This window comes from Diceros bicornis, chromosome 28 (genome assembly GCF_020826845.1).
Source record: "Diceros bicornis minor isolate mBicDic1 chromosome 28, mDicBic1.mat.cur, whole genome shotgun sequence".
Classification (NCBI taxonomy): domain Eukaryota; kingdom Metazoa; phylum Chordata; class Mammalia; order Perissodactyla; family Rhinocerotidae; genus Diceros; species Diceros bicornis.
Window position 1 is genome coordinate 31,661,602 of NC_080767.1, and position 25,596 is coordinate 31,687,197.

The window sequence follows — 25,596 nt, forward strand, 5'->3', positions numbered from 1 at the left end:
CAAAAGTAAAAGGTGAAAAAGGCAGAATTAGAGTCCTGAACACAGTTTTTCATCAACTATCAGGTAGAGATAAAGAGAACTCCTATCATGGCCAATGCAAACAAAGAGACAGAAGAAAACAAAAAAGCAAGAACAAGAGGTCTCTTCCAGAAGATTCAAGAAATCAGAGAGAAATTTAAACCTAGATTAGAAATGCTGAAAGGCCAGCCCCGTGGCGTAGTGGTTAAGTGCGCACGCTCCACTGCTGGCGGCCCAGGTTCGGATCCTGGGCACAAACCGACACACCGCTTGTCAGGCCATGCTGTGGCGGCGTCCCACATAAAGTGGAGGAAGATGGGCATGGATGTTAGCCCAGGGCCAGCCTTCCTCAGCAAAAAGAGGAGGATTGGCATGGATGTTAGCTCAGGGCTGATCTTCCTCACAAAAAAAAAAAAAAAGAGAGAGAGAGAAATGCTGAATGACCAACAGGGAAGCACACTATCTGATCAGGAGAAAATAAAGGGAAGGTAGAAACAGAATAGTGAAGATCTATACAGAAGAGACAAAGGATGACACATTCCTTTCAAGATTCCTATGAAGAAGAACCTGTAATTTTAGAAAGTAAAGTGAAAGCTGCCCTGAAAATACTGGGAAGAAATAAGTCACCAGGGGTAGATGGGATATCGATAGAATTATTTCAAGTCACAGACTACATCTGTCAAAATCCTAACAAGAATACGCCAACAAATATCGAAAACAAAACAATGGCCTAAAGACTAGAAACACTCAATATATATCCCAATCCCCAAAAAAGGAGATGCCAAGAAGTGCAGTAACTATAGGACCATTGCTCTAATTTCCCATACGAGTAGAGTGATGCTCAAGGTGCTGCAACAAAGGCTTGCTACCTTATATGGAGCAAGAAATGCCTGATACCCAAGCTGGATTTCAAAGAGGGTGAGGTAGCGGCTGGCCCAGTTGCATAGCAGTTAAGTGCGCGCACACCACTGCAGCGGCCTGAGGGTTCACAGGTTCAGATCCTGGGCGCACACCAACGCACCGCTTGTCAAGCCACACTGTGGCGGCATCCCATATAAAGTAGAGGAAGATGGGCACGGATGTTAGCCCAGGGCCAATCTTCCTTGGCAAAAAAAGAGGAGGACTGGCATCGGATGTTAGCTCAGGGCTGATCTTCCTCACACACTCACACACACACACACACACACACACACACACAAAAAAAAAAGAGCGAGGTACACAAGATTTAACTGTGATTATTCGTTGGCTACTGGAGTGCTCCAAAGAATTTCAGAAGAAGGTTTGTCTATGTTTAATAGACTACAGTAAAGTCTTTGACTGCATGGATCACAAAAAGCTATGGGCTGCTCTGAAAGAAACGGGCACGCCTCAGCGCTTGATTATCCTGATGCGTAACCTATATTGTGGACAAGAAGCCACTGTCAGGAGAGAATATGGAGAAACAGAATGGTTTCCTATAAGTAAAGGTGTCAGACAAGGGTGCATTTTACCTCCTTATCTGTTTAATCTGTATGCAAAACATATCATATGAAAAGCTGGGTTAGACTCGGAGGAGTGAAAAATGGTGGAAAAAATATCAACAATCTAAGATATGCAGATGATACCATCCTATTGGCAGAAAGCAGCAATGACTTGAAACAACTTCTGACGAAAGTGAAAAAAGAAAGTGCCAAAGCAGGCCAGCATTTGAACATCAAGACGACAAAAATCATGACTACAGAAGAATTACACAACTTTAACATAGACAATAGAGACACTGAAATTGTTAAAGATTTTGTTCACCTTGGTTCAGTCATCAATTTAAAAGGAGACTGCAGCCAAGAAATCAAGAGAATACTGAAACTTGGCAGGGCAGCAATAAAGGAATTAGGAAAGATCATTAAGTGTAAGGAGGAGTCATTAGCGACTAAGGCCTAGATTATCCACACTCTCATATTCCCAGTTACTGTGTACGGGTATGAAAGCTGGACAGTGAAGAAGGCTAACAGCAAAAAAATTGATTCATTTGAAATATGGTATTGGAGGAGAGCTCTATGGATACCCTGAACTGCCAGAAAGACAAACAAGTAGGTCCCAGAGCAAATTAAGCCTGAACTATTGCTAGAGGCAAAAAAAGATAAAACTGAGGTGGTCCTACTTCGGGCACATGATGAGAAGGCAGGATTATTTGGAAAAGACAATAATGCTGGGAACAGTAGAAGGCAGCAGGAAGAGAGGAAGGCCAAATATGAGATGGAATGATTCCATAAAGGAAGCCACAGGAATGAGTCTACAGGAGCTGAGTAGGGTTGACGAGGACAGGACATTGTAGACATCACTCGTTCATCCAGTCGCCAGGAGTCAGACTGACCTTACCGCACATAATAGCATAACAACAACAAGAATGCTCAAGTTCCACATCAGATACACCAAATCAGAATATCTGGAGATGGGATGCAAGAATGCATACTTTTAAAAACTCCATAGGTGATTCTAATGTGTACTTTTGGTTGAGAACCACTGCATTAAACATAAGAATCATTAACTTGCTTTCTTCTGATTCCATGCTAAGCAAGCAAAGGTTGTATACTCTTTTACAGGAAAATATCTAAAACATGAGAATCCAAGTCACTTAAAGTTGTACTTCTCATTACAAATTAACAAAACTGATAATCTGCTTTATGTGACCTTGGTTAGGGTGATTCTGTTCCTTAGAAAAGAATCTACTGTAGGCACCCACAAAATTCAGGTCTCCAGGCTTATAAAGTCAAGGAAAAGACCTGCAACAATGGTGTGTTTACTCGAGTAAATGCCACCCAAGAGAGGCTTTTTGGCAGTTAAGTCAGCATAATACCCTTTTATTTATCTAAACACTGCTTTAATATTTTAAATGACAAGGCAGTGGGGACGAAATGAGAGCATGAAATTGAAATCACTTTCTAAACTAGTGTTACTCAAATGTCAGATATTAGTAGCAGTTATAGACATATGACAATCATAAACCACAAATCAGTATGATACCTCTAAGGGGAAAAAAATATTAAATCAGTAATACACAGTGTGAGAACCTAGGCAGTTACTTCAGGATGACAAATGATCTCTGTAATTTGGCTGCTTAGCCAAAAACATAATGTTTGAGGAACCAGAGATTCATTTCAATCGTTGTCCTAAGGACACAAAATCAAGCACTGTAACTTTAAGGTAGATAGTGTCCAAGCCTCATTAGTGGAGATAAGCGAACTCATTTGAACATATTTCCATCATCAATTACCTGTTATCTCAAAGTGAGCAGTCTGACCAAAAAAACCTTTTTCTATGTGTACTGTTTTCACTCTTGGGGCTATAAAACCAGCAAAATAACCTGAATAAATTTTTATTTCAAATTTAGATGTTTTACTTTCAGAGAAGCCATTGAGTCCTTCTCAAGACCCAGCCAGCAACCTATACTCTTGTAACACGCAGAAACTTCAAGTATTCAGCCTACTTTCCACTTCTCTCAGTACCTGTCACCACCCACAAGCCTATTAGACAATGACACTACATTTCTAAATATCTTGGGATTCTTCCCTGACCTCTCTACCAAAAAAAACCCCAAAAAACACACACAAAAAAATAGTGTTTTCCAGATTGCAGAGTGGGGCAATCTCCTCAACTTTTTAGTCCCTTGTTGTCCCTAAAACAACATATAGGCCACTTTCAGATTAAAGGCTTTAATGTAATCATTACAGAGAATGGGATAAAAATAATAATAATAGGGAAGTTAAAACATTTACTTACTTGTATTAAGTTTTTAGTATAGTTTGATTCCCTTTTAAGGTGGTAAATATAACTGAACTAGGCTTCTTTTTACTTTTACTAGCCCAAGAGTCAAGTTTACCAAACTCCGTCCTTATGTTCTGTTTTGTGTTACTGACACCTTCACATACGTGTTCTTATTCCCAATAGGTAGTATCACAGATGCAATCAATGCAGAAGAAAAAACACAGTTTCCTTTCAACTCCGGTAGGCATTCTGCATTTCTAGGGCCTCTACACCAGGTAACACTCATTCTAGGAAGCCTCTGTCTCACACAGACGCATATAATGTTTACATAGTTGCTTGCTACTTACCTTAAAACAAGAAGCTCGATACAGTAGTTGCACAACATGACCAATACTTGTTTTTGATGCCTGAGGAAATCTTGGTTCTAGTCTTTGCACAACAAAAAGTACCAGAACTTTCCTTGAAAGAGCAGAACCATCTTCTAATGCCAGCAACACCAGCTTCAAGGCCTCCTCTTGCATAGCTAGAAGGAACATGAGTTCATGATAAATGAGGAACCCTGCAGATCATGTCTGTCACAGATGTTTTTGGGTATTAGTTTATGGTGGTCCATTATCCTCAGTCTGTATTTAATTGACACAAAAAGAGGACTTTAGACATACACAAATACAGTCTACTTAACAAGTAATCAAACAAAACATACTTCCTACTAGACAACCGATGGGAACAGAAGTTAACAACTTAAAATATCTTCTCTAGATATCTAATAATCAACTAGATAATGATAATTTTAAAATGAAAAAAAATCCACATTTATAAAACACACAGAGCTACTCTAACAAATAACATGTAAAGGACACACGGTAGTCTTATGATAAATGGTAATTTTTTTAATGCATAAGGCAGTTACTTTGCCTGTCAGAACTATTTTGTATATAATTTTAAAGTGATATTAGCCTCTGGATGCAATATCTACGGAAGGTATTGATTTATGTCATTTTCCAGTCAGAGATGTATAGTATAATCTCAATCTAATCATGAGGGAACATCAGACAAACCTAAATTAAAGAATAGTCTATAAAATAACTGGCCTATTCTTCAAGAATACCAGTGTTAGAGAAAGAAAGGCTGAGGAGTGGTTCCAGATTAAAAAAGAGACGTGACAAATACAATAAGTGATCTTGGACTGAATCGTATACTGGAAGAAAAATGCCATAAAAGACATTTTTGGAATAACTGACAAAATTGGTGTATGATCTGTACATTGTAATATTTTATCAATGTTCAATTTTCTGAATTTGCTGTATATAGTGTAATGTTACATATGACAGTATCTTTGTTTTTAGAAAAGACACTGAAGTATTAAGGGGTAAAAGGGGATGAAATACGCAACCTACTCTCAAATCGTTCAGAAAAGAGAGAATGTAATATAACAATATAGCAAAATATTAAATGCTAATGAACATGGATAAAGAGTATACAGGAAATTCTCTGCATTATTATTGCAACTCTGGTAAATTTGAAATTATTACAAAAAAGTTAAAAATACATTGGTTCTCAATTAAAACAATGAAACTTTAGAGCTGAGACATCATCCAGAACCTAGATTAAAAATCAAACCCCTCGGGCCGGCCTGGTGCCTTAGCGGTTGAGTGCGCGCGCTCCGCTACTGGCAGCCCGGGTTCAGATCCCAGGCGCACACCGACGCGCTGCTTCTCTGGCCATGCTGAGGCCTCGTCCCACATACAGCAACTAGAAGGATGTGCAACTATGACATACAACTATCTACTGGGGCTTTGCGGGCGGGGGGGAGAAAAAGGAGGAGGAATGGCAATAGATGTTAGCTCAGAGCCAGTCTTCCTCAGCAAAAAGAGGAGGATTGGCATGGATGTTAGCTCAGGGCTGATCTTCCTCACAGGAAAAAAAAAAAAAATCAAACCCCTCTTTGTCCAAATGAGGCACGGAGGCCCAGAGACGTTAAGTGGCTAGGCCAAGGTTTACAACTAGTTAGCAGCAAAATTGTAACCAGACCCAAGGACTTTTTATTTTTTAATTGATGTAAGAGTCACATAACATAAAATAAACCATTTTAAATTATTGAATTCACAATGCTGTACAATCATCAACTCTATCTACTTCTAAGACATTTTCATCACCTCAAAGGAATCCTATAGCCATTAAGCAATCACTCCCCATATCCTCTACCATATGCCTTTGGCAATCACTAGTCTGATGTCTAGTTCTATGGATTTACCTTTGTGGATGCTTCATATAAAGGGATCATAGAATATTCGACCTTTTGTAACCGGTAAACAGTGAGTCATCAATGATTAAGTAGTTAGTAACTAAAGTTTTTTTTTCTATTTTGCAATTACTGATCATAACTTTTAGTTGTTCACCCGCCCATTGTTAAGTGCACTGCTTAGGCAATATGCTATCTGACTCCTACTACGTTCCTAGAGATGACATTTCCCTGGCGCCTGGGTCACCGTGGTAATGGGTGTTTGAGCTGTTTTTCAGGAATTAAGACCCCCTTGTCCAGTTCAGGCCAGTTGAGACGACCAACCCATCAACTGGGCCCATACAGATGCCCTATAAGTGACCTTTTGACGTCAAGGGGCTAAAAACTCCACCCTTAGATCATGCTAACGCCACCATTTTGTGAACATGGGTCCTATGAAGAGGCATGAAGTCTGACTACACTTGCACAGATCATCAATTGCCTCACCCCTCCTCACCTCCAATCATCTATCACTACACTGCACACCACTTTGCCCCCTACCCATGAATATCCCTGAGACCTCATTTGAGGGGAGGTGGATTTGAGACTCCTCTTCCCATTTCCTCACTTGGCTGCCCTGTGATTAAAACCCTCTCTCTGCTGCAATCTTGTCATCTCGCTCTTCGGGTTTCCAAGTTACTGGCAAAAATGAACCTGATTCGGTAACACTTTTGTCTGGCTTCTTTCATTTAACATAATATTTTCAAGGTTCATCCACATTGTAGCATGTATCAGTATTTCATTCTTTTCTATGGATGCATAATATTTTATTTATGGATATACCACATTTTGTTTATGCATTCATCAGTTGATGGACATCTGGATTGTTTCTACCTTTTGACCTATTGTGAATAATGCTGCTATAGTTTATTTTTTTATTTATTTATTTTTTTTTTACTTTTTTTTGTGTGAGGAAGATCAGCCCCGAGCAAACATCCATGCTAATCCTCCTCTTTTTTTTGCTGAGGAAGACCGGCTCTGAGCTAACATTTATTGCCAATCCTCCTCCTCTTTTTTCCCCCACAGCCCCAGTAGATAGTTGTATGTCACAGTTGCACATCCTTCTAGTTGCTGTATGTGGGACGCGGCCTCAGCATGGCCAGAGAAGCGGTGCGTCAGTGCGTGCCCAGGATCCGAACCCGGGACGCCAGTAGCGGAGCACGCGCACTTAACCGCTAAGTCACGGGGCCAGCCCGGAGTAATGCTGCAATAAACATTTGTGTGTAAGTATTAGTTTGAATACCTGTTTTCAATTCTTTTGGGTATGTACCTAGGAATAGCATTGCTGGGTCATACAGTAATTCTATGTTTAACTTTTTGAGGAACCACCAAATTCTTTTCCACAGAGGCTGCCCCATTTTACATTCCTAAGTTCTCTACAACTTTGTCAACACTTTTTATTTTCCATTTTTAACATTATAGCAAACCTAGTGGGTGTGAAGTGGTATCTCATTGTGATTTTGGTTTGCATTTCGTTAATGACTAATGACGCTGGGCATCTTTTCATGTGCTTTTTGGCCATCTGTTTACCTGCTTTGGAGACATGTCTATTTAAGCCCTTGGTCCATTTTTTAATTGGGTTGTTTGTCTTTTCATTGTTGAGTTGTAGAACAAACGACATCTGATACCTAGTCTAGTGCTTCTTAAGTAAGATAAATAAACATGAGGAAACACTGAAAGGGAGTACTCATATAAATATGAATTTTTAAAATTATTTTCAATTTAACTTTGTATTATGGAAAAATTTAAACATACACAAAAGTAGAGTGGGTACATAACATGTACCCATAACACAGCTTTTGCCAATAAGATTTCACCTACTCCTTACCCACTTTTCTAGGTTGTTTTGGCTAGTGTTTTTGAAGTAAATCCCAGACAACGTAGCACTTCACCCTTAAATAATTCATTATGCATTTCTATGTAAGGCCTTTTTTAAAAAGAATATAACACCATTATCACATCTAAAAAAAAGTAATACATCTCCTTAATATCATCTAATACCCAGTCCACGTTGAATTTTTTTCCATTGTTCAAATTCAAAGATTTCTTTATATAGTTGGTTTCTTTGAGTAAATATCCAAATAACGTCCATACATTTAGTTAATACATCTTCAGGCTTTAAAAAAAAAATGTATATTAGTTCCCCCCCCCAACTTTCCCATTCCCATTTAAAAAGAAATCCTGTTATCTGTTGAAGAAACAATCATTTTTCCAAACAATTTCCCACATTCTTAATTTGGCTAATTTTGTGCTTGTAGCCTTTTTAAACGTGTTCCTTTACCCCCCTTACTTCATGTAAACTGGAGGCTTGATGAGATTCAGAATGAGTTTTTATTTTGGCTTTTTTTTTCTTGCCACGCATATTTATTCCATGTATCCACATCAAGAGATACCTAAGGCCTAGCTGTCTCACTTTTAGTAATGTTAAGATTGATCAGTGGGTTCAGGCCTTATCCATTTTTTATAAATTTTCTCAGCAACCTTTCATCTAACAGTTTTAATACCCACTAATAATTCTTGACTAGATCCATTAATTCATTTGAGGTTGCAAATTTGTGATTTTTCTGATTTTAACATTTTTTTTCTAAATTTATTAGCTGGAATTCTGCTAAGAGGATACCTTCAACACCCTTTATTAAAGGCCATAATCTGGGTGCTATGGCTATTCATTGTTTCTAAGTCTTTTCAGTGCACAGACCTAGGAAATTGGCCATTTTTAGAAAACGAAAAATAAATGAGTCTGTACCAATATTGCCAATTCAAAATTAAGACTGCAGGGTTTTTACATAAATTATTTCATACTTGTATCTTTTTTTTTTTTTTGGTGAGGGAGATTGGCCATGAGCTAACGTCCATTGCTAATCTTCCTCTTTTTGCTGAAGATTAACCCTGAGCTAACATCTGTGCCCATCTTCCTCTATTTGATATATGGGACACCGCCACAGCATGGCCTGATGAATGGTGCACAGGTCCACACCCGGGATCTGAACCCGCAAACCCCAGGTTGCTGGAGCACAAGAACTTAACCACTATGCCACTGGGCTGGCCCCTTGTATCTTTTTTTTTTTTAAATGCTGAAAATCTTGGTTCCTAATGGCATTAACGTAATTACTTACTTGCTTTATCCTACTGTGTGTCTGTATAATAGTTTCAAAATAACAATACCAATAGAATATTGAATAATACGACTAGCGAATACAATTTAGGATTTTATTAAACATCCCACTAGGGATATAAAAATCAAAATACTGTGTTCTAAAGTTACCTTAAATAATTCATTTCTAATGAATATGCTACCAACTTAATGCATGTTTTACCTTTATTTTTAGGTATTATTTTGTTTTATTCATTTTATTTAAATTTTTACTAAAAATTGTTTTATAATTACATAAAACATTTACATGGGCCCAAAATACAAAACAAGGTACATTTAGTGAGGTCTAGCTTCTGTCCCTGTCTGCTTTCTCTAGGTTCCTTCCTCCTCTACATAAGTTTATTACTTTTTTTATTTTTCCTACAATTGTTTCTTTTGGAAAATATAAACGAATAAGTAGATAATGGTTGTATCTCTCTCCCTTTCTTAGATAAAAGATACTATAATAAGCACAGTATTCTGCACCTCCCTTTTATTTATTAATGTTTCTAGAGATCACACTCTAGCAGAATATATACATCTTCCACATTCCTTCCAAGAGTTGCATAGTACTACATTGGAAGGATATACCAGCTTATTAAACCAGTCTCTTATTCATAGACATCCAAGTTGCTTCCAGACGTGTTTACTGTTACCAATAGTGGTTTCTTTCTTTTTTTTTTTTTTTTGGTGAGGAAGATTGGCCCTGAGCTAACATCTGTTGCCAATCTTCCTCTTTTTGCTTGAGGAAGACTGGCCCTGAGCTAACATCTTTGCCAATCTTCCTCCATTTTTTTGTAAGGGGGATGCTGCCACAGTATGGCTTGATGAGTGGTGTGAGACCCGATCCTGTGAACCCCAGGCTGCCAAAGCAGAGCACATGAACTTAAGCACTACGCCACTGGGCCGGCCCCTCAATAGTGCTTTATAACTTCATGCATTTTGTACTTTTTGCTATATCTTTGGGATAGATTCCTAGAAACGGGACTGTTGACCCAAAGGGTAACTGCAAAGGTGATTTTGCTAGCTATCGCCGAATTCCTCCTTAAAGTTTGTACCACTTTGCATTCCCACCATTACTGAATGAAAGTACCTGTTTTCCCATAGACAACAGAATACACTGTCAAACTTTTGGATTCTGCCAATCTGACAGGTGAGAAATGGCATTTCAGTATAATTTTAATGTATATTTCTCTTAATATGAGAAACACTGAGTAGCTTTTTATACATTTGAGGGCCATTTACACTACTTTTTCCCATGAACTGTCTGTTGACATCTTTTGTCAATTTGTCAATCGAGTTGTTGGTATTTTTCTTCTGAGTTTTTAGAAGTACTTTATTAGTTATATCAGCCCTTTGTATGTGATATAATACAAATATTTTCCAAAGTTTGTCATTTTTTACACTGTTTATGATTTTTTTTGTGATGCAATTGAAAAAATTATATAGTCAAATATCAATCTTTTCCCTTATAGCTTCCGGATTTGGAGTCAAAGAGAAAAGTGTCTCCTACTCCTAGTTTATAAAGGAATTCACTCTTTTTTTTTTTTTTTCTGAGGAAGATTCACCCTGAGCTAACATCTGTTGCCAATCTTTCTCTATTTTGTATGTGAGCTGCCACCACAGCATGGCCACTGACAAACGTTATAGGTCTGTGCCTGGGAAGCAAACACAGGCCACCAAAGTGGAGCGTACCAAACTTAACCACTAGGCCACCAGGGCTGGCCCTTTGTTTTTATTACTTGTATAATTTATTTTTTTTAATCATAAGTATTTCTATTCGGAATTTATGTAGCTATGAAGTATAAGGAATGTACCCAATTTTATCTTCTTCCACATGTGTATCTAGTTGTTCCAATGCCACTTATTAAAAAAGTTTCCTTCACAAAAATAAATTCTACCTGGACTGCAGCTCTAAATCAGAAAGGTAAAAGAATAAAGCTTCTAGAACATAACACATGAGAGTACTTCATAACCTTGGTATAGGTCAAGATTTTTTAAATAGAATGGTAGCACAGAGCCAACGTTCCTCAGCAAAAAAGAGGAGGATTGGCATCAGATGTTAGCTCAGGGCTGATCTTTTTCACAAAAAAAATAAAAAAAAAACCAAGAGTTTTTAATTTTATTTTCATAAAAAAAAAGTTCACGTTTCCTTTACTTACTACCTATGTCATCTTAGGCCTCTCTCTAACTCAGTTTTCTAATTTGTAAAATTGGATCTGTGTCACCTCTCTTGAAGGCCACTGAGGATTAAATTAGAAATTTATTCTAAAACATTTCAGCACTGTCTATCATATCGATTATGATTAACAAAAACTGGTTTATCTTTAATTATGCCAAGTTGAATCTGGGGATTCTCACCTACCTCTAGAAATTGGCATCCTGTAGCTCTGACAGCCAATAAAAAAGGCAAGATAGTGTTCTATCCTACCTGGCCCTAGAAACTGGCATCCTCGAGCCCTGACAGCAGCCCATAAGTTGGCAGACAATTGCTGAGGGTTCTGGTGCTGTAATATTAGTTCCGTTACAGTTCTTTCTCCAAGTGAACGGGCTGCTCGCATGGCTCTTACACGACCTTCTTCCTCTACCAGTTGACAGTTTACAAGTGTCACCAGTTTCCTTTGCATTGGACGGCTCAGTGCACTCTGGTTCAAACTAGCTACACCTTTAGGAAAAAGCAAACAAAGGAAACTAAAGTTTTTTCAATTAAAAAAGACAAGTCAATTTTCATTATCTGTATTTAACTATTAAGACACAATTCCTAATGAGTCCCCATAAGATACTTTCACTTTTTTAACAATGAGTATTCTGTCTCTATTTATTACTATTCTGTGGTAAGAGGAGCCTAATTTTTAGTTACTTCAAATTCCATTTAGGTATCCTGTTCCTGGGTTCTATGTGTCCCTCAAGAGAGAGTATTATTTAGTCTGTTTTCTATGTTCACTAAAACTATTAAAAGTAAATTTAAAGTTGAATGAATAAAGTTTAATCTAAAAGTAATCATTAATAACAGCTCTAATTTTTTTTATTATAAACAAGACATTTAGTACACTGCTTAATGGCAAGATCTTAGACCCTATTTCCTTTTCTTGACTCAAGGATATTGCTCCAGCAATTCTTCCCTCTCTCCCATATCATCTGTTTTTCCCTTTCTATTTGATCATTTCCATCAGCATGCAATAAAGACAAGCATGCAGCTATATCACCTATCTTAAAAACAAATAAATCTTTTTATTGAAACCTCTTCCCCTACCAGCTCTGCCCCATTTCTTTCCTCCCTTTTGTAGCAAATCCTTTAGCGCTGTCTACATTCACTCTCTAGTTCCTTGCTTCACAATCTTTAAAACCTACTCCAATCAAGTTTTTGCCACTATCACTGACCAAAACTGTTCTTGTCATGACAATTACCTCTACTTTGCTAAATCAACGGTCAATTCTCAGTGCTTATCTTACCTGACCTCTCAACAGCACTCAACACAGATGATCACCCCTAACTCCTTTAAATATTTGGCTCCCAGAATACCTCATTCTCTTGATTTTCTTCCTTCTTTCTTCTTTTTTTCCAGTCTTCTTTGCTGATTTCATGTTTTCTTTCTGACTTCTTAATATTAAAGGGCCTCAGGACCCAGTTTTTGTTTTCTTTTCTATTTACACTCACTACTTAGGTGATCTCATCCAGTCTTATTGCTTTACATACCATCTATATGTCAATGACTCCCAAAGGTACAGCTCGCATACCTCGAGGATTCCTTAACATATATCCACTGGTTACTCAACATCTAAGTGAAGATCTGACATCTCAAACTTAACATGACCAAAACTGAACTCCTGATATTCCTACCTAAACCTGATCTACCTACAGTATTCTTTGTCTAAATTGATGGCAACCTCTCTTTCCAGGCGCTCAGGTCCAAAAACCCAGGAGTCATACTTGATTCTGCCCTTTCTCTCCTACCCACCTATAATAATTTAAGAAATCCTCTTGGCTCTACCTTCAAAATACACCCCGACTACCCACTTCTCACTACCTCCACTGCTACTAACCTTGTCCCATCAGCCTATTAACCGATACCCTGCTTCTACCCTTGCCCTTCTATCCTGAATTCTCAACACAGCAGCTAGAGTGATCCTTTTAACATTAGTCAGATTGTGTCACTCCTCTGCTCAAAACCCTAGAGTGACTCTTCAATTTCACTCTGAGTAAAAACTCAAGTCTTTAAAATGTCCTGTAAGTCTCTACATCATCTGGCCTCACCATTTCTTTTCACCTGTTTCATACTGCTCTCCCCTTCACTCATACTGCTCCAGGCACATCCTCCTACTGACGTTCTTTGAAGATTCTAAGCATGCCTTGAGGATTTTGCTATTCCTTCCACCTGAAACAGTCTTTTTCCCAGAACCTACATGGCTAACTACACCTCACCTCTTTCATCTCATTTCAAGTTCAAAAACTACCTTCTCAATGAATCCTATACTAACCACCATATCTAACCTGTATGTCAATTATATTTCAATTAATTAATTAATTAAAATAAAATTGCAACCCGCCCTTCTCCCCTCACCCTGACATTTCTGATCCCTCTGACTGTACTGTTTTCTTTCCATAGCAAGTATCATTTATAACGTACTATATAATTTTTTTACTATACTTATTGTTTATTATACTTTCTCCCTTTTCCAAAACATAAATGGTATGAGGGCAGGCATCTTTACTAATGTATCCCAGGTTCCAAAATAGTACCTGGTATTTAGTACATATTTTTTAGATATCTGTTCAACGAAAGAATCAATGCGGTAGACGGGATGTTTCTCAAGGAAATCACTATGTCTAAAATATCCAACAGTGCAAAGCAAAGAGCAGGTACAAAATAAATACTTGATTGACTCATTCATTCAACTTTTTATCACATCTATGATGTGCTAGTCATTGGGTATGCAATGATAAACAAAATAGAATTCCATTCTGTCATAGCTCTTAAAATAATTTATTGCACTTGTCTGCCTATCTTCCCTAAAAGACTGTGGGCTCCACGAAAGCAGGGACCCTAACCACTATAAGTGCTCAAAAAAATTTAATAAATGATTGAATAATACATGAAATTGTCTTAACAGAACTTATCAAAACTAATATTCTGCTATAACACTATTAGTTTAATCAATGAATACATGTATTGTCTAAATCTCAATATGTAGTATGTCTGAGGAATTCTTAAATTAATAACAACATTGGTTATTTTCAGAAAACAGTATAATAAATGTTCACAATCAAAGTTTCCCAAGATCTCTCTAAGCAAACTCATTTTTCAAAACTCAAAATTATTTCATAGGGTATCAATATCAAGTCTTTCAAGTCCTATTCACCAGTAAAAACACGTTCTATAAACTTACCTTTACCTCCACTTAGTGGTTTTAAGTAGAGTGCCAAATCCTCGACGCATTTCTTTGCAACCTCATAGTGTTTGTTCTCACCTAGATTACTTAACTTTATTGACTGATGATCTGGTACCTAAAAACAAAGAAAATTTGAAGAAATACATTCAACCAGCTCATGCAACTGTTATTTACATACTTGATAATAATCCTGGTGAGTATAAAATTATAACACAGAGACAATACGTCAAAGTATTTTAAATAAAATTAAAGCCAAACACCCAGCAAGAACCAAGGATATCATACTTAATAGCAGGGTCTAGGTGGATTAATGAGTGGAAAAAAGAAGGAGGTAGTGAATAGTATTGTATTAATATTCATTTCTTGGGGTTGATAACTATACTATAATTTTGAAAGATGTTAACATTAGCGGAAGCTGCAGAAAGTTATACAGATTCTCTGTATACTATTTTTTGCAACTTTTTCTAAAAGCATTTTAAAATAAAAAGTAGCAAAAAAAGGCAAAATTTTTTCCCCTTAGCACCTTCCTGCTATATAATTTACTTATTATATTTATTGTTTATGGTCTGTCGTCTCCCCTTGCTAGAATTATAAGCACCACAAAACACTGTTCTCAATGAAAGGTCAACACTTGGGTATAAACTGCAGCTCTGCCACTTCTACGAGTGATCTTGAGTACATTATTTAACTGCTCCCAGTCATGGTTTCCCAATCTGCAAAATGAAGATGAAAATCCCTATTTCATAGGGCCATTATAAAAATTCAATTTAATTCAACAAATATTTATATTTATGGAGTGCCTACCATATGCCAAGCACAGTTTTAGGCAGTGGGCATCTAACAGTGAGCAAAACAGACAAAATTTCTTGCCCTTGTGCAGCTTACACTCTAGTAGAGAAGAGAGGAGGCAGCCAATACATAAAAATAAATAATAAATAAACATACAGTATGATAGAAGGTGATCAGTAAAATTATACAGCAAGGATAAGCAGGATTCGGAGTGTTGGAGAGGGGCTGCAATTTTTACAGGGGTGATCAGGATAGGCTTCCCTGGGAATCATGACATTTGAATAAAGACATGAAAGAGGAGAGGGAATGAGCATTCTAGGCAAAGATAATGGTCACAACAAAAGCCCTCAGGTAGGAACATGTTTGGCATATCTTAAAATTGGCTAGGAGGCCAGTATGGCTTAAGCAGAAAGAGTGAGGACAACAGCAGGAGGTGAGGCTAAAAAAGTAACAGAAGTCACAATGTATGCAGGCTATTTTAAGGACCAATTGAGACAACATTTATAAACAACAAAACACAATATCTGACCTATAGCAGACGCTAAATAAACAGTAGCTAGTATTATTACAAAAGGTCTATATTATTTTATTGGATGTAAGATGCCATTGTTTGCAAGACGAACCATTCTGAAAAAAATGCTGCCGATTAAATTATGAAACACTACTTGTTATAGATGCATCTTGACTGCAGAGTGTCTAACTGGATTACAAACATTGAAAAGAAATGTGCTTTAAAAGGAAGACTTCAGGGGCCAGCTCGGTGGTGTAGAGGTTAAGTTCTCGTGCTCTGTTTCAGCGGCCCAGGGTTTGCTGGTTTGGATCCTGGGCACGGACCTACTTACCGCTCATCAAGCCATGCTGAGGCAGCGTCCCACAAAGAAGAGCTACAACTCTACAACAATGATACACAACTACATACTGGGGCTTTGGAGAGAAAAAAGAAAAAGAGGAAGACTGGCAACAGATGTTAACAGTACAGGGTCAATCTTCCTCAAAAAAAAAAAAAAAAATCCCTTAAAAGGAAAACTTCAAATATCAAGATACTAAAGGAATGGAGTTTTTTAATCAATTGAATTTTCTAAGAATTGATTAATCAGAAAAATCCTCACTTTCTTGCTTTAATATGTAGTGCATGATGTACAGAATTTCATCTTCTTCCTCACCTGTAAAATGGGGCTAATAACTACCTGAAGAGCTATGGTAAGAATCACTAATAATAGATGTTGAATGCTTACTGTCATACCTAACACAAAGTCGGCCCTCATTAAATGGAAATTATTATAAATCTAGGATCTTGCTCTGATTCAGTAAAATGACTATAAACAAGAAATAGTAATAATTTTACAGCACTTGAGCATAAAAAACTGCAGAATTTGTTACTGACACTTTGGACATTGGTTTTCCACACATACATCCCTAAATAGATCTTATTTTCTCATTAATAATATTATCCTAAAAGTCAAGTGAAGTAAAAACAAAAACAAAAACAAAAAAAGAATCTCCATTTGAGAGTTCTAGTTGGTTGATTTCTGGCCAAAACTTTGATTACATTTCTTTTCACATCACCTAATGAATAAATATTTATGTATGCTAGATAAAAATGTTTCTAATCCACCAAAATCATATAAATTCTGGCCACAGCATTGAACACAAAGAAATACATAACTATAATGGAATTTATGGTTTTGCTTAAGGATTTATGATATTATCTAAAGGAAACCTTTTGCAGAATACAATCGTGAAAATCAGATACACTAAATATCTGTGATGTCTCAAATATCACTAAACATACTTTGTATCCCTTAACGAACAAAATTCTGTAATTATTACATATACCAAATTAGTAAAATCTTGAAAGCTTACCTGGGCTCCAACTAACTGGAGAAGTGCAAAGTTGACAGGAAGCACATCAATGTCTGTGTTGATGGCAGTCTGGTCAAAAGGACAAGCTTTTCGGTGAAGTTTATTCAAGCAGGTCTTGCAAACAGTGTGTGAACAACCTAAACTGATGGGTTTGTGCACATTCTCATCAAATTCATTATAGCAGATTGGACAGGACAGAAATTCTGTCCATTGAGCTGCCTGCACAGGCATTGTGGAAGCTGGATGCTCGGGTTAGCAGTCTAGTAGATCATTATTTTGCTGTGTAGTGTTTTGTAAGCTGGAAATGGACAAAAGTAAGAATTAACCACATATTCATCATTCACTTTTCAAGGGTTAATTCATAAAGTTAACCATCACAGCTTCAAAACTTAAAACACTTCTGAATAATTTTATATGCTCCAAATGTCTTTTTCTTTAAATTTATTTGCAGAATTAATTACGTTTCTGAGATTTTGTCCAGAAACAATATCCTAATAGTGTTCCTTTCAACTAAACATATTTATATCAGTTGTTCATGTAACAGTCATCAAAGCTTTCATGTACTTTTCTTAAAGACGACATCAAATGTGCAGATTAACTTTCCACATTTCATTTTTAGGAATACAAATTACTTTGGATTGCTGGGTTTTTTTTTTTCCCACATGTTTCCCTTAGATATCTACTACCCAAAACATATTAAGATATAGCCTAAGAGTCAGCAAACTTTGGAAACTATCGATCCAAACGATATTGTAGTGAGTCAAGTCTGAAGAAACACCTTGCACTTGACTGATCAAGTCAGTCAAGGATATGTTCAACTTGGCAGCTTCACAAAAGAGGAAATCTCTGGTCAGGACTTGACTAGGAGGCTAACTGAGGTAGTGAAAATCAAAGTATGGAGAAGATTGTGATGATAGAGCTGTTTGTCCATAAATGAAAGAATGATGCTGACCTCAAAATTCAGTGCCAAAGTAAAAAAAATACTGTCTTACAAATCTTGAATGTGGTTCCCTATAATACTTTTGACAAAACAGTTCATTTAGTGATATATATATATAACCAAAAACTGTCAGGTCCAATGAGCAAGATATAGAAGAGTAAAACATGTTTTCATCAAATAACTCTAAGTAGGGAAAAAAAAGCTATATATATATATATTTTGGTGAGGAAGATTGGCCCCTGAGCTAACACCCGTTGTCAATCTTCCTCTTTTTGCTGAGGAAGATTAGCCTTGAGCTAAAACCCATGCCCCTCGTCCTCTATTTTGTATGTGGGATGCAGCACGGCTTGATGAGCGGTGTGTAGGTCCATGTCCAGGATCTGAACCTGCAAACCCCAGGCCGCTGAAGCAGGGCACACAAACTTAAGCATTATGCCACTGCGCCGGCCCCAAAATATAAATTTCTATCTTTGCTATGATTATAGTTTGGGAAAAATTATATATGCATAAGAGTAAGAGAACAAGAGAACAAGGAAAAAGTAACAGTGAATTTTCTTTTCCTATTCCTAGGATTAAAATGTTTGTTCCATAATTTCAGTAAAATAAAATATTTAGTATCAAAACTACACTGTCCTCTAATTTAAAATCTTTAGATACCTAACTTGAACACTCTACATTACACAAATTTTCCATATCTTTCAATTCAAAACTTATATAAGTCTGACAAAGGCTCTCAGGTGAACAAGAAATCTAGGTATTCAGGGCAATTAAACAGCCAATACTTTATTTCATAAGAATGTTTACCAACCAAAATGCATTAGTTCCACAGAAATTAGATGTTTAAAAAAATGTAGTCAGATTCAGGACAGAAAAGTATATAACTGATTCTCCAATATCCCCACATCCAAATGAAGAATTCTATTAGCCTTTCTTGTGCTTTTATGTTCACAAAAACTAAAGTTTTAAAAAATATCTTGGTAAAAATGAATTCCAGGGCTTGCTATGTAAAAAGCACCCTACTCAAACTTTTCCTCAAACAGCTCTAATGCAAAGTATCTAATATCTTTATTTTTAAATTAGCCAAATCTTGTAAGTTATATTTATACCATTCATCCTCACATTGCACATTTATTAATGCCATCAATCTTAAAACCAGTTAGCTTGCTTCCAACTTTAGAGATGAGCACTAAGCAGGTGAACACATCACCTCCTGAAACTATTTAACATTTTTAACGTTCAGTTTTGTAGGCTGCAGAATTATATACGGAAAAGGCCTCCGAGGAATAATGAATTTTATCTTATCTACTACTCGGAGCCCTAATTTAGTTAATAACTTGAACCCATGATGTATTTATCAAAACATATCTTTTCATAATGGCCACTTGTTTGGAAATGCTAATTCTGTGGGTTGGGGTATCATAGGCCAGTGAGTATAGAAAACTAGCAGCAAATACTCTTTCTTATTTAATTTTCCAAGATCATGTTGAAATGCTTTATATTAAAGTTAATCAGCAGGGGCAGGGGAGTGGAGGAGCCATTCAAGTTTGAACTGAACATAAGAATGCTATCTTTCATATTTCCACCTATTAGTTTTGAAGCGTTTCAAACTATTCCAGAATACACTTAATAGTTTTATGTTATATATCCTATATGTATTTCTAGGTCTATGAACACCAGATATTTTAATATAATTAATGCTGAGAAGTTTAATTTCTAGCAAAAATTGAATTAATACCTTTAAAAGAAAAGGAAAAATTCTTCCAAAATTTTGGCAGTAACTCTGCCAAATTTTCTTTCTATGTGTCTATGTGTCAGATTCTAACTTTTTGACAGGAAAATTATGAACCAAACTTTCCTTATACAATAAGGTATAAGGAATGCTTTGATTTTTTAAAACATTTTTCCTCACCACCATTATCAATAAACTCTAGATTCCTCAACTAAGATAATCAAGACAAAATAAAATTTTATCTGAAACACAGAAGCTTATATACTCCACTAAAATGTTTAATTAGTGACGATAAAATTGGACTTTCATTCCTTCAAAAAAGGCACTTTGTAAATGTTTACCTAGAAAATATTTTTATAATTATCAAAAATGATGAATAACCTATTGTCTTTATAATTTATTTTAAAAAGCATGTAAATGAGCTATGGCAACCTAAAAATACATATTAATGCATAAAACTTCTAAATTTCTGCTAATACATCCCATAGTAACTTATTTGAATCTATGGAAGTCTAAATTGCTAATAATATTTATAGTTAATACTAAAGTGAGTATTCATCCTAAAGACACTCTCAAAACATCTCGAATTGAGATAAAACGGATTAAAAAGCCCACCACTCTAGATACATAAAGGGACTACTTAAGAAAAACATTCTAATTATTTGTATTAACTTACTTCAATTACTAGTTGCTAAAATTAAAGAAGGATAAAAAGATAAAGCATAGGAGTAAGAAACGCTCAATTAGAGGTGAGACCTTAAACAGATTTTTACTCAATTACTTTTTCAGGCTCTAAGTTCCTTGCTATGAACACTAACTCATAAAATAGGAAGAGTAATAGACATCTCTCATATGATGCAAAGTACAAACCGCTTTATTAAGAGCAAACTGCATAACAGCTAAGTACTTTCATTTTCTGTTATTAGTCCACCATGATATTATGCTGCCAGTTCAGGACTTTGACACCTGATTTTAAGATATCAGAATAAAGCTCATGCGTCTTTCACTACTGTATAATAAAAAAAATTTATAGTATATTACAATTCATTTTTTATAGACATAAACATTAGGGCTCAGGTCTGTTAATTAAAACATTCACTGTTTTTATTCTAGTTCACCCAGTGAGGAATTTAAGCTACTGAAATGGCCTGTACCAGTACTTCTCAATTCAGAAACCTTAAAAATAATTAGTTTTGGACTTAAAAAACTATATTTAAAGTATAACAAGTACAATTTAGACCTTAACCTATAAACAAACAAAACCAATGGAAATAATCTATAAGCTCTAAAACTCAGCATTCAAACATATTAAAAGGATCAGAGAAAAAAGAATTGAATTACAATATTAAACACTGCTATTATTTATAACTTTAGTATAAGTTAGGAAAGACACGTGACAACTTTTACTTCTTAAATCCACAACAGGGTTGAACTCAGTTTTTTTAATAAGTACGAGATTTAACTTTTAATGTCTTCTAATAGAACAGTAATGGCATAATTTTCTATTTTTATTAATATAACCAATAAAGTTTTGCTTCTTTAGTGATGACTAGACTTGAAAAATACTTATTTTTGACACAGAACTTACTCACTCTGCCTATTAAATAATGGCCACTGGACAACCTTATCCTTCATACTACCAAAGTCCTTAGCCTTTTGATTATTCTGATTCTAAGAGGATACTCTGTCAGGAAATTTTTGGTTTTCATGTGTCTACTTTTATTCAGATAATTTATTTCTTGGAAGAGTAGTGATGTTCTAGAACAGCGCTGTCCAATACGAACATAACGCGAGCCAGAAGTAATTGAAAATTTTCTAGTAGTCATGTTAAAAAAAGGGAATAGGAGGTGAAATTAACTTTAATAATGTATTTTATTTAACCCAATTTAGCCAAAATATCATTGCAACATGTAATCAACATAAAAATTAAGGAGATACTTCAAATTCTTTTTATTTTTTGTACTAAGTCTTCGAAATCTGGTGTGTATTTTACACTTACAGCACATCTCAATTTAAAATAGCCACATTTCAAGTGCTCTCTCCATTGCCACATGTGGCTATTGGTTAGCAATGGACAGTGCAACTCTAGAGTACTTAAAATTATAAAGTAATACTCAAAACTAACTTTTAAGAATTTGAGGTGAAAGTCACACCTACAGTTAAGAAGGTTTTCATAAAACTAGAAAACTTTGAGGATCATAAAGATGTAACTTACAATATTTATGAGACTGGGTGTAAAACATTATTTTTAATTTTCGGCTAGCTTTATTTTACCACATGCTTCCTTCTTCCATCACTAGAAAGTGAAACTTCAACCCAGTACAACCAAAACAATAAGTACTTATTATAATAAGACCTTATTATAAGTTTTTTTAGCATTCTTGGATATTGCATACAATGTTAAAGTTCTATTTTTGAAAATGAAATTCTATGTAAAGAAAAATGCTTTCTCCAAAAAACAATTTTTGTTAACTTTTTCAAACTGGAAGACACAGCAAAATGACACAAGCAAAAAGAGAATTAATGAAAACATATGAACAAAGGACATAAGTCTTCCTACATGTCAGGAGAGCAATAACAGATCATGAGTAACTCGAAGGATCCACTAATAAACATGACTGCAATTAAATCCTCAAAGAACAGGAGCCAGTTTGAATTATAACATCTGCTTTTTCTAAACATGTCTGGAATATATGTTTAACATTTTGTCCTTCTAGCAATTTTCCAAACTAAAATTTGGAAAACATAAATCTCCAAGTCAACAACAAAAAAAGGCAATTTGGAAAAATAGTCTTTGACAGGATGTACGGCCTCTATTTCTTCAAGAATTGAATGTGGAAGTAAATAACCTAAGAAAGGGATGTTATGTTAGGACAGTGGTGTAGCTTTTTAGACAGATAAAAGAAGGTAATAATGGGAGAATCTATGAACTCTTCTTAATGTTTCATGAAGCCTTAACTAATTTGTACACTTATGAAAAGACTGCAGAGGCTAACTAAAACATTTGTTTCTTTGCTTTTGGGTGAAATATTAATTTAGTGTAGCAACATTAGCTCTCTCAGGTTAATCAAAAGTTCCTATTGTAACTTAAAAGTCTGACTAATACAAAAATGGAAAAAAAAACTACTTATGCACTTTATTTGGGATACAAAGTCATTCCATTCACAGTGGGTGGGAGGGGAGTAGGAATTAAAAAGAAGAGACCTAGGTAAGCAGAGAGTAGGAATTAAAAGAAGGCACCTAGGTGGTTATAAAAAACATAAAACAGGTTGGGAATCACAGGATTAGATCTACTTTATGTCAGTGATTACTTGAGACCATTTTGGTGTCAAGATTCTATCTGCCGGTATCTTAAACTCTTCCGTGATTAGAAAGATAGAAATGACAGCTACCCTCATCTTCTCTCTTCCTGAAAGCTAAGGAGAAAAGTAGAGCTGCATCTCTGAGAAACAAAGATGCTTTCTACCATTATTCTAAGATGGTGGAAGAGTCTCCTTAAGAGGCTTCCCCATGAAGGAAAAATGAAAGCGGGAAAGAAGAAAGCCATGGCAGAATTCCCTGGCTGTGTTTCATGCCATTGCTCCGTCACATCTACTGTACAACCACTCTGGTCCGGCCATCTCCCTCCCAGGAGGTTAAGCCCTCCTAGGGCATTGTTTGGCCGGGGTTCCTCTTTACCACTCAGATCGCCTTCACCATCCCTGCACTAGGATCTCGGGAAGCCCCAAGGCAAAAAGCTAGGAGAGGACTTGGTTCGAGGACCTCCTCCAAACCTCATCTTACTAACTGGTGTAGGAAAGGGAGATGGAAGCCTGGCCTCTGCTTGGGTGGGTTCCTTAGGGGTCAGAGGCGTCCCCTCGGCCGGTGTCGAAGGGAGGTGGCCATTTGCGCCTGGCGCTGGATATTGAAAAAGCCCTACCAGGGCAAGGGGCCTCCTTAGGCCCCGGACTCCAGGCGTCAGGTGCGGCCCTCAGTTCCCAACCTCGGGGTACCGGCGACGACAGCGCACAGGCCCCGGGCTAAGACCCGTCTCCCGCCCGACCACCGGGGACCAGGCACCCAGGCTGGGGCCCGAGCTGCATCGCGCCCGCCTCCGCCCTACCTGAGGGGGCCCGGGCGGGGTCGCTAAGGGCCGCTCCCGGGAGCCCCGCGACGGCGCGGCTCGGCGACGGAGGCGCCTCGTCTCGCCGGGGCAGAGCTCGGCGGCGGTTTCACGACCTCAAACTCCATCGGGAGCTACAGGGACAGCCCCGTTGGCGGCGGCGGCGGAGGCCGCGGCGGGGCCTCCTCCTCCTCCCTCCGCCTCCTCCGCCTCCTCCTCCTCACCACGGAGGCGGACCTGGAGGGATCCCGACCTAGCTCTCGCGAGAAGATACTCCCCACTTCACGCGAGATAACGCAGGACGGGGAGTTGAGGAGGTGGAAGGAAGCGTAATAGCGCCCACCACCTGGACTGCGCATCGGCTTCCCTCTGGTCGAGCCGAAACACCCCCATCACGTGACTAGGTAGCCCCAGAGCACTGTGGGAAGTGCTGTTAGGATGTCTAGGTAAGCCGAAGGGGTTGATGGGAAACTCCCTGCGTATTCATCTGAGCCTTGAGCCAGCCTCCTAGACGCTGGTTTGAGGCAGTGTCGAGCGTAGTCTGATACGTTTTACGTTCGACTTCACTGTCCCGTAATCAATTGATGACCTGATCCCTCAATCCCTCCAAATAGGTGCCAAGCAATTTCCCTATTAAGAAAGAAAGAAAGAAAGCGTTTGGCAGGCGCTTAAACATACCTTATCTCTTTATTGAAGAGAAAACTCTGATCTCTTCAGGAGGAGGCAGGGATAAAAATTCAAGCACAAATTTAGTTAATATCTCAGGAAATATTTGTAGTAGGTTTATTCACAGTAAACTGTAAGGTAGAAATTATTCTTATTGTTTTTATAGATGAAGAAACAGACTGGGAATAGGGATAAGGGAATTAACATTTATGGGCTACTTACTATGTGCCAGATCCTGTGTTAGGTGATAAAAATTTCATTTTTACTATTTTATTTATATTTTATTTACTCATCAAAATAATCCTAAAACGCAGATACTATGTACTCTTGGTTACTGATGAGAAACTGAAAAACACAGATTAAGAAAATGGCCGGAAGTGGTAATTAAACTCAAGGCACTTCCTAGTGTGAAACCAGATGTCCAACAAAAGCATCTATGGAAGTACGAATTAGAAGACATACAGAAAAGTAGTTTATAAACTATAACGAGTTTAAAAAATATACATGGCTTTACTGCCTGGATGACAGGGAAACATCAGTATTTTTTAAAAAATATTCATTGGCCACATCAAAGACTTTTCTTCCATGAATTATCCTTTTTATTCTCTTCTCTTTATGAAATGTATGATAATCCAAGAGAAAGTTTCCCAACGATGGTTCATTTGTTTCAATGTTTTCCATTCAACTAGATAGTGATGGAGATATATATATATTTTTTTTTCCCATTCCAATGGATAGTGGTATATGATAATCTGATTTTTGAAAGGTGGCCTGATCACCATATTTAAAATGACAATCCCAATCCCCCTTCCCTGGCACTCCCTATCCCTGCCTTATTTTCTCCAACTCTGTTTTCAAAATCTGACATACATTAATTTTATTTGTTTACTGTTTGTCTCCCTCCACTAGAATATAAGTTTCACGACAGCAAGGACCTTACTTC

At 37.0% G+C, this 25,596-nt stretch overlaps 1 protein-coding gene across 7 annotated transcripts in view; it reads right to left on the minus strand.

Moving 5' to 3' along the window:
• Positions 1-24,190, minus strand: part of RC3H2 (ring finger and CCCH-type domains 2) — a 56,230-nt gene extending 32,040 nt beyond the window's left edge. For 4 of the 7 annotated variants that reach the window (XM_058523978.1, XM_058523976.1, XM_058523975.1 and 1 more), the window contains exons 1-5: positions 23,988-24,190; positions 17,217-17,514; positions 14,562-14,679; positions 11,539-11,838; positions 4,107-4,282 (exon numbers count right to left, since the gene is read on the minus strand). In XM_058523978.1, coding sequence (XP_058379961.1) covers positions 4,107-4,282; positions 11,539-11,838; positions 14,562-14,679; positions 17,217-17,447 — 825 coding nt within the window. In that variant the 5' untranslated portion in view covers positions 17,448-17,514; positions 23,988-24,190. The remainder of the gene's footprint in view (positions 1-4,106; positions 4,283-11,538; positions 11,839-14,561; positions 14,680-17,216; positions 17,515-23,987) is intronic. The other 3 variants (XM_058523980.1, XM_058523977.1, XM_058523981.1) reach the window with 1 other exon arrangement.
• Positions 24,191-25,596: the final 1,406 nt, after the last annotated feature.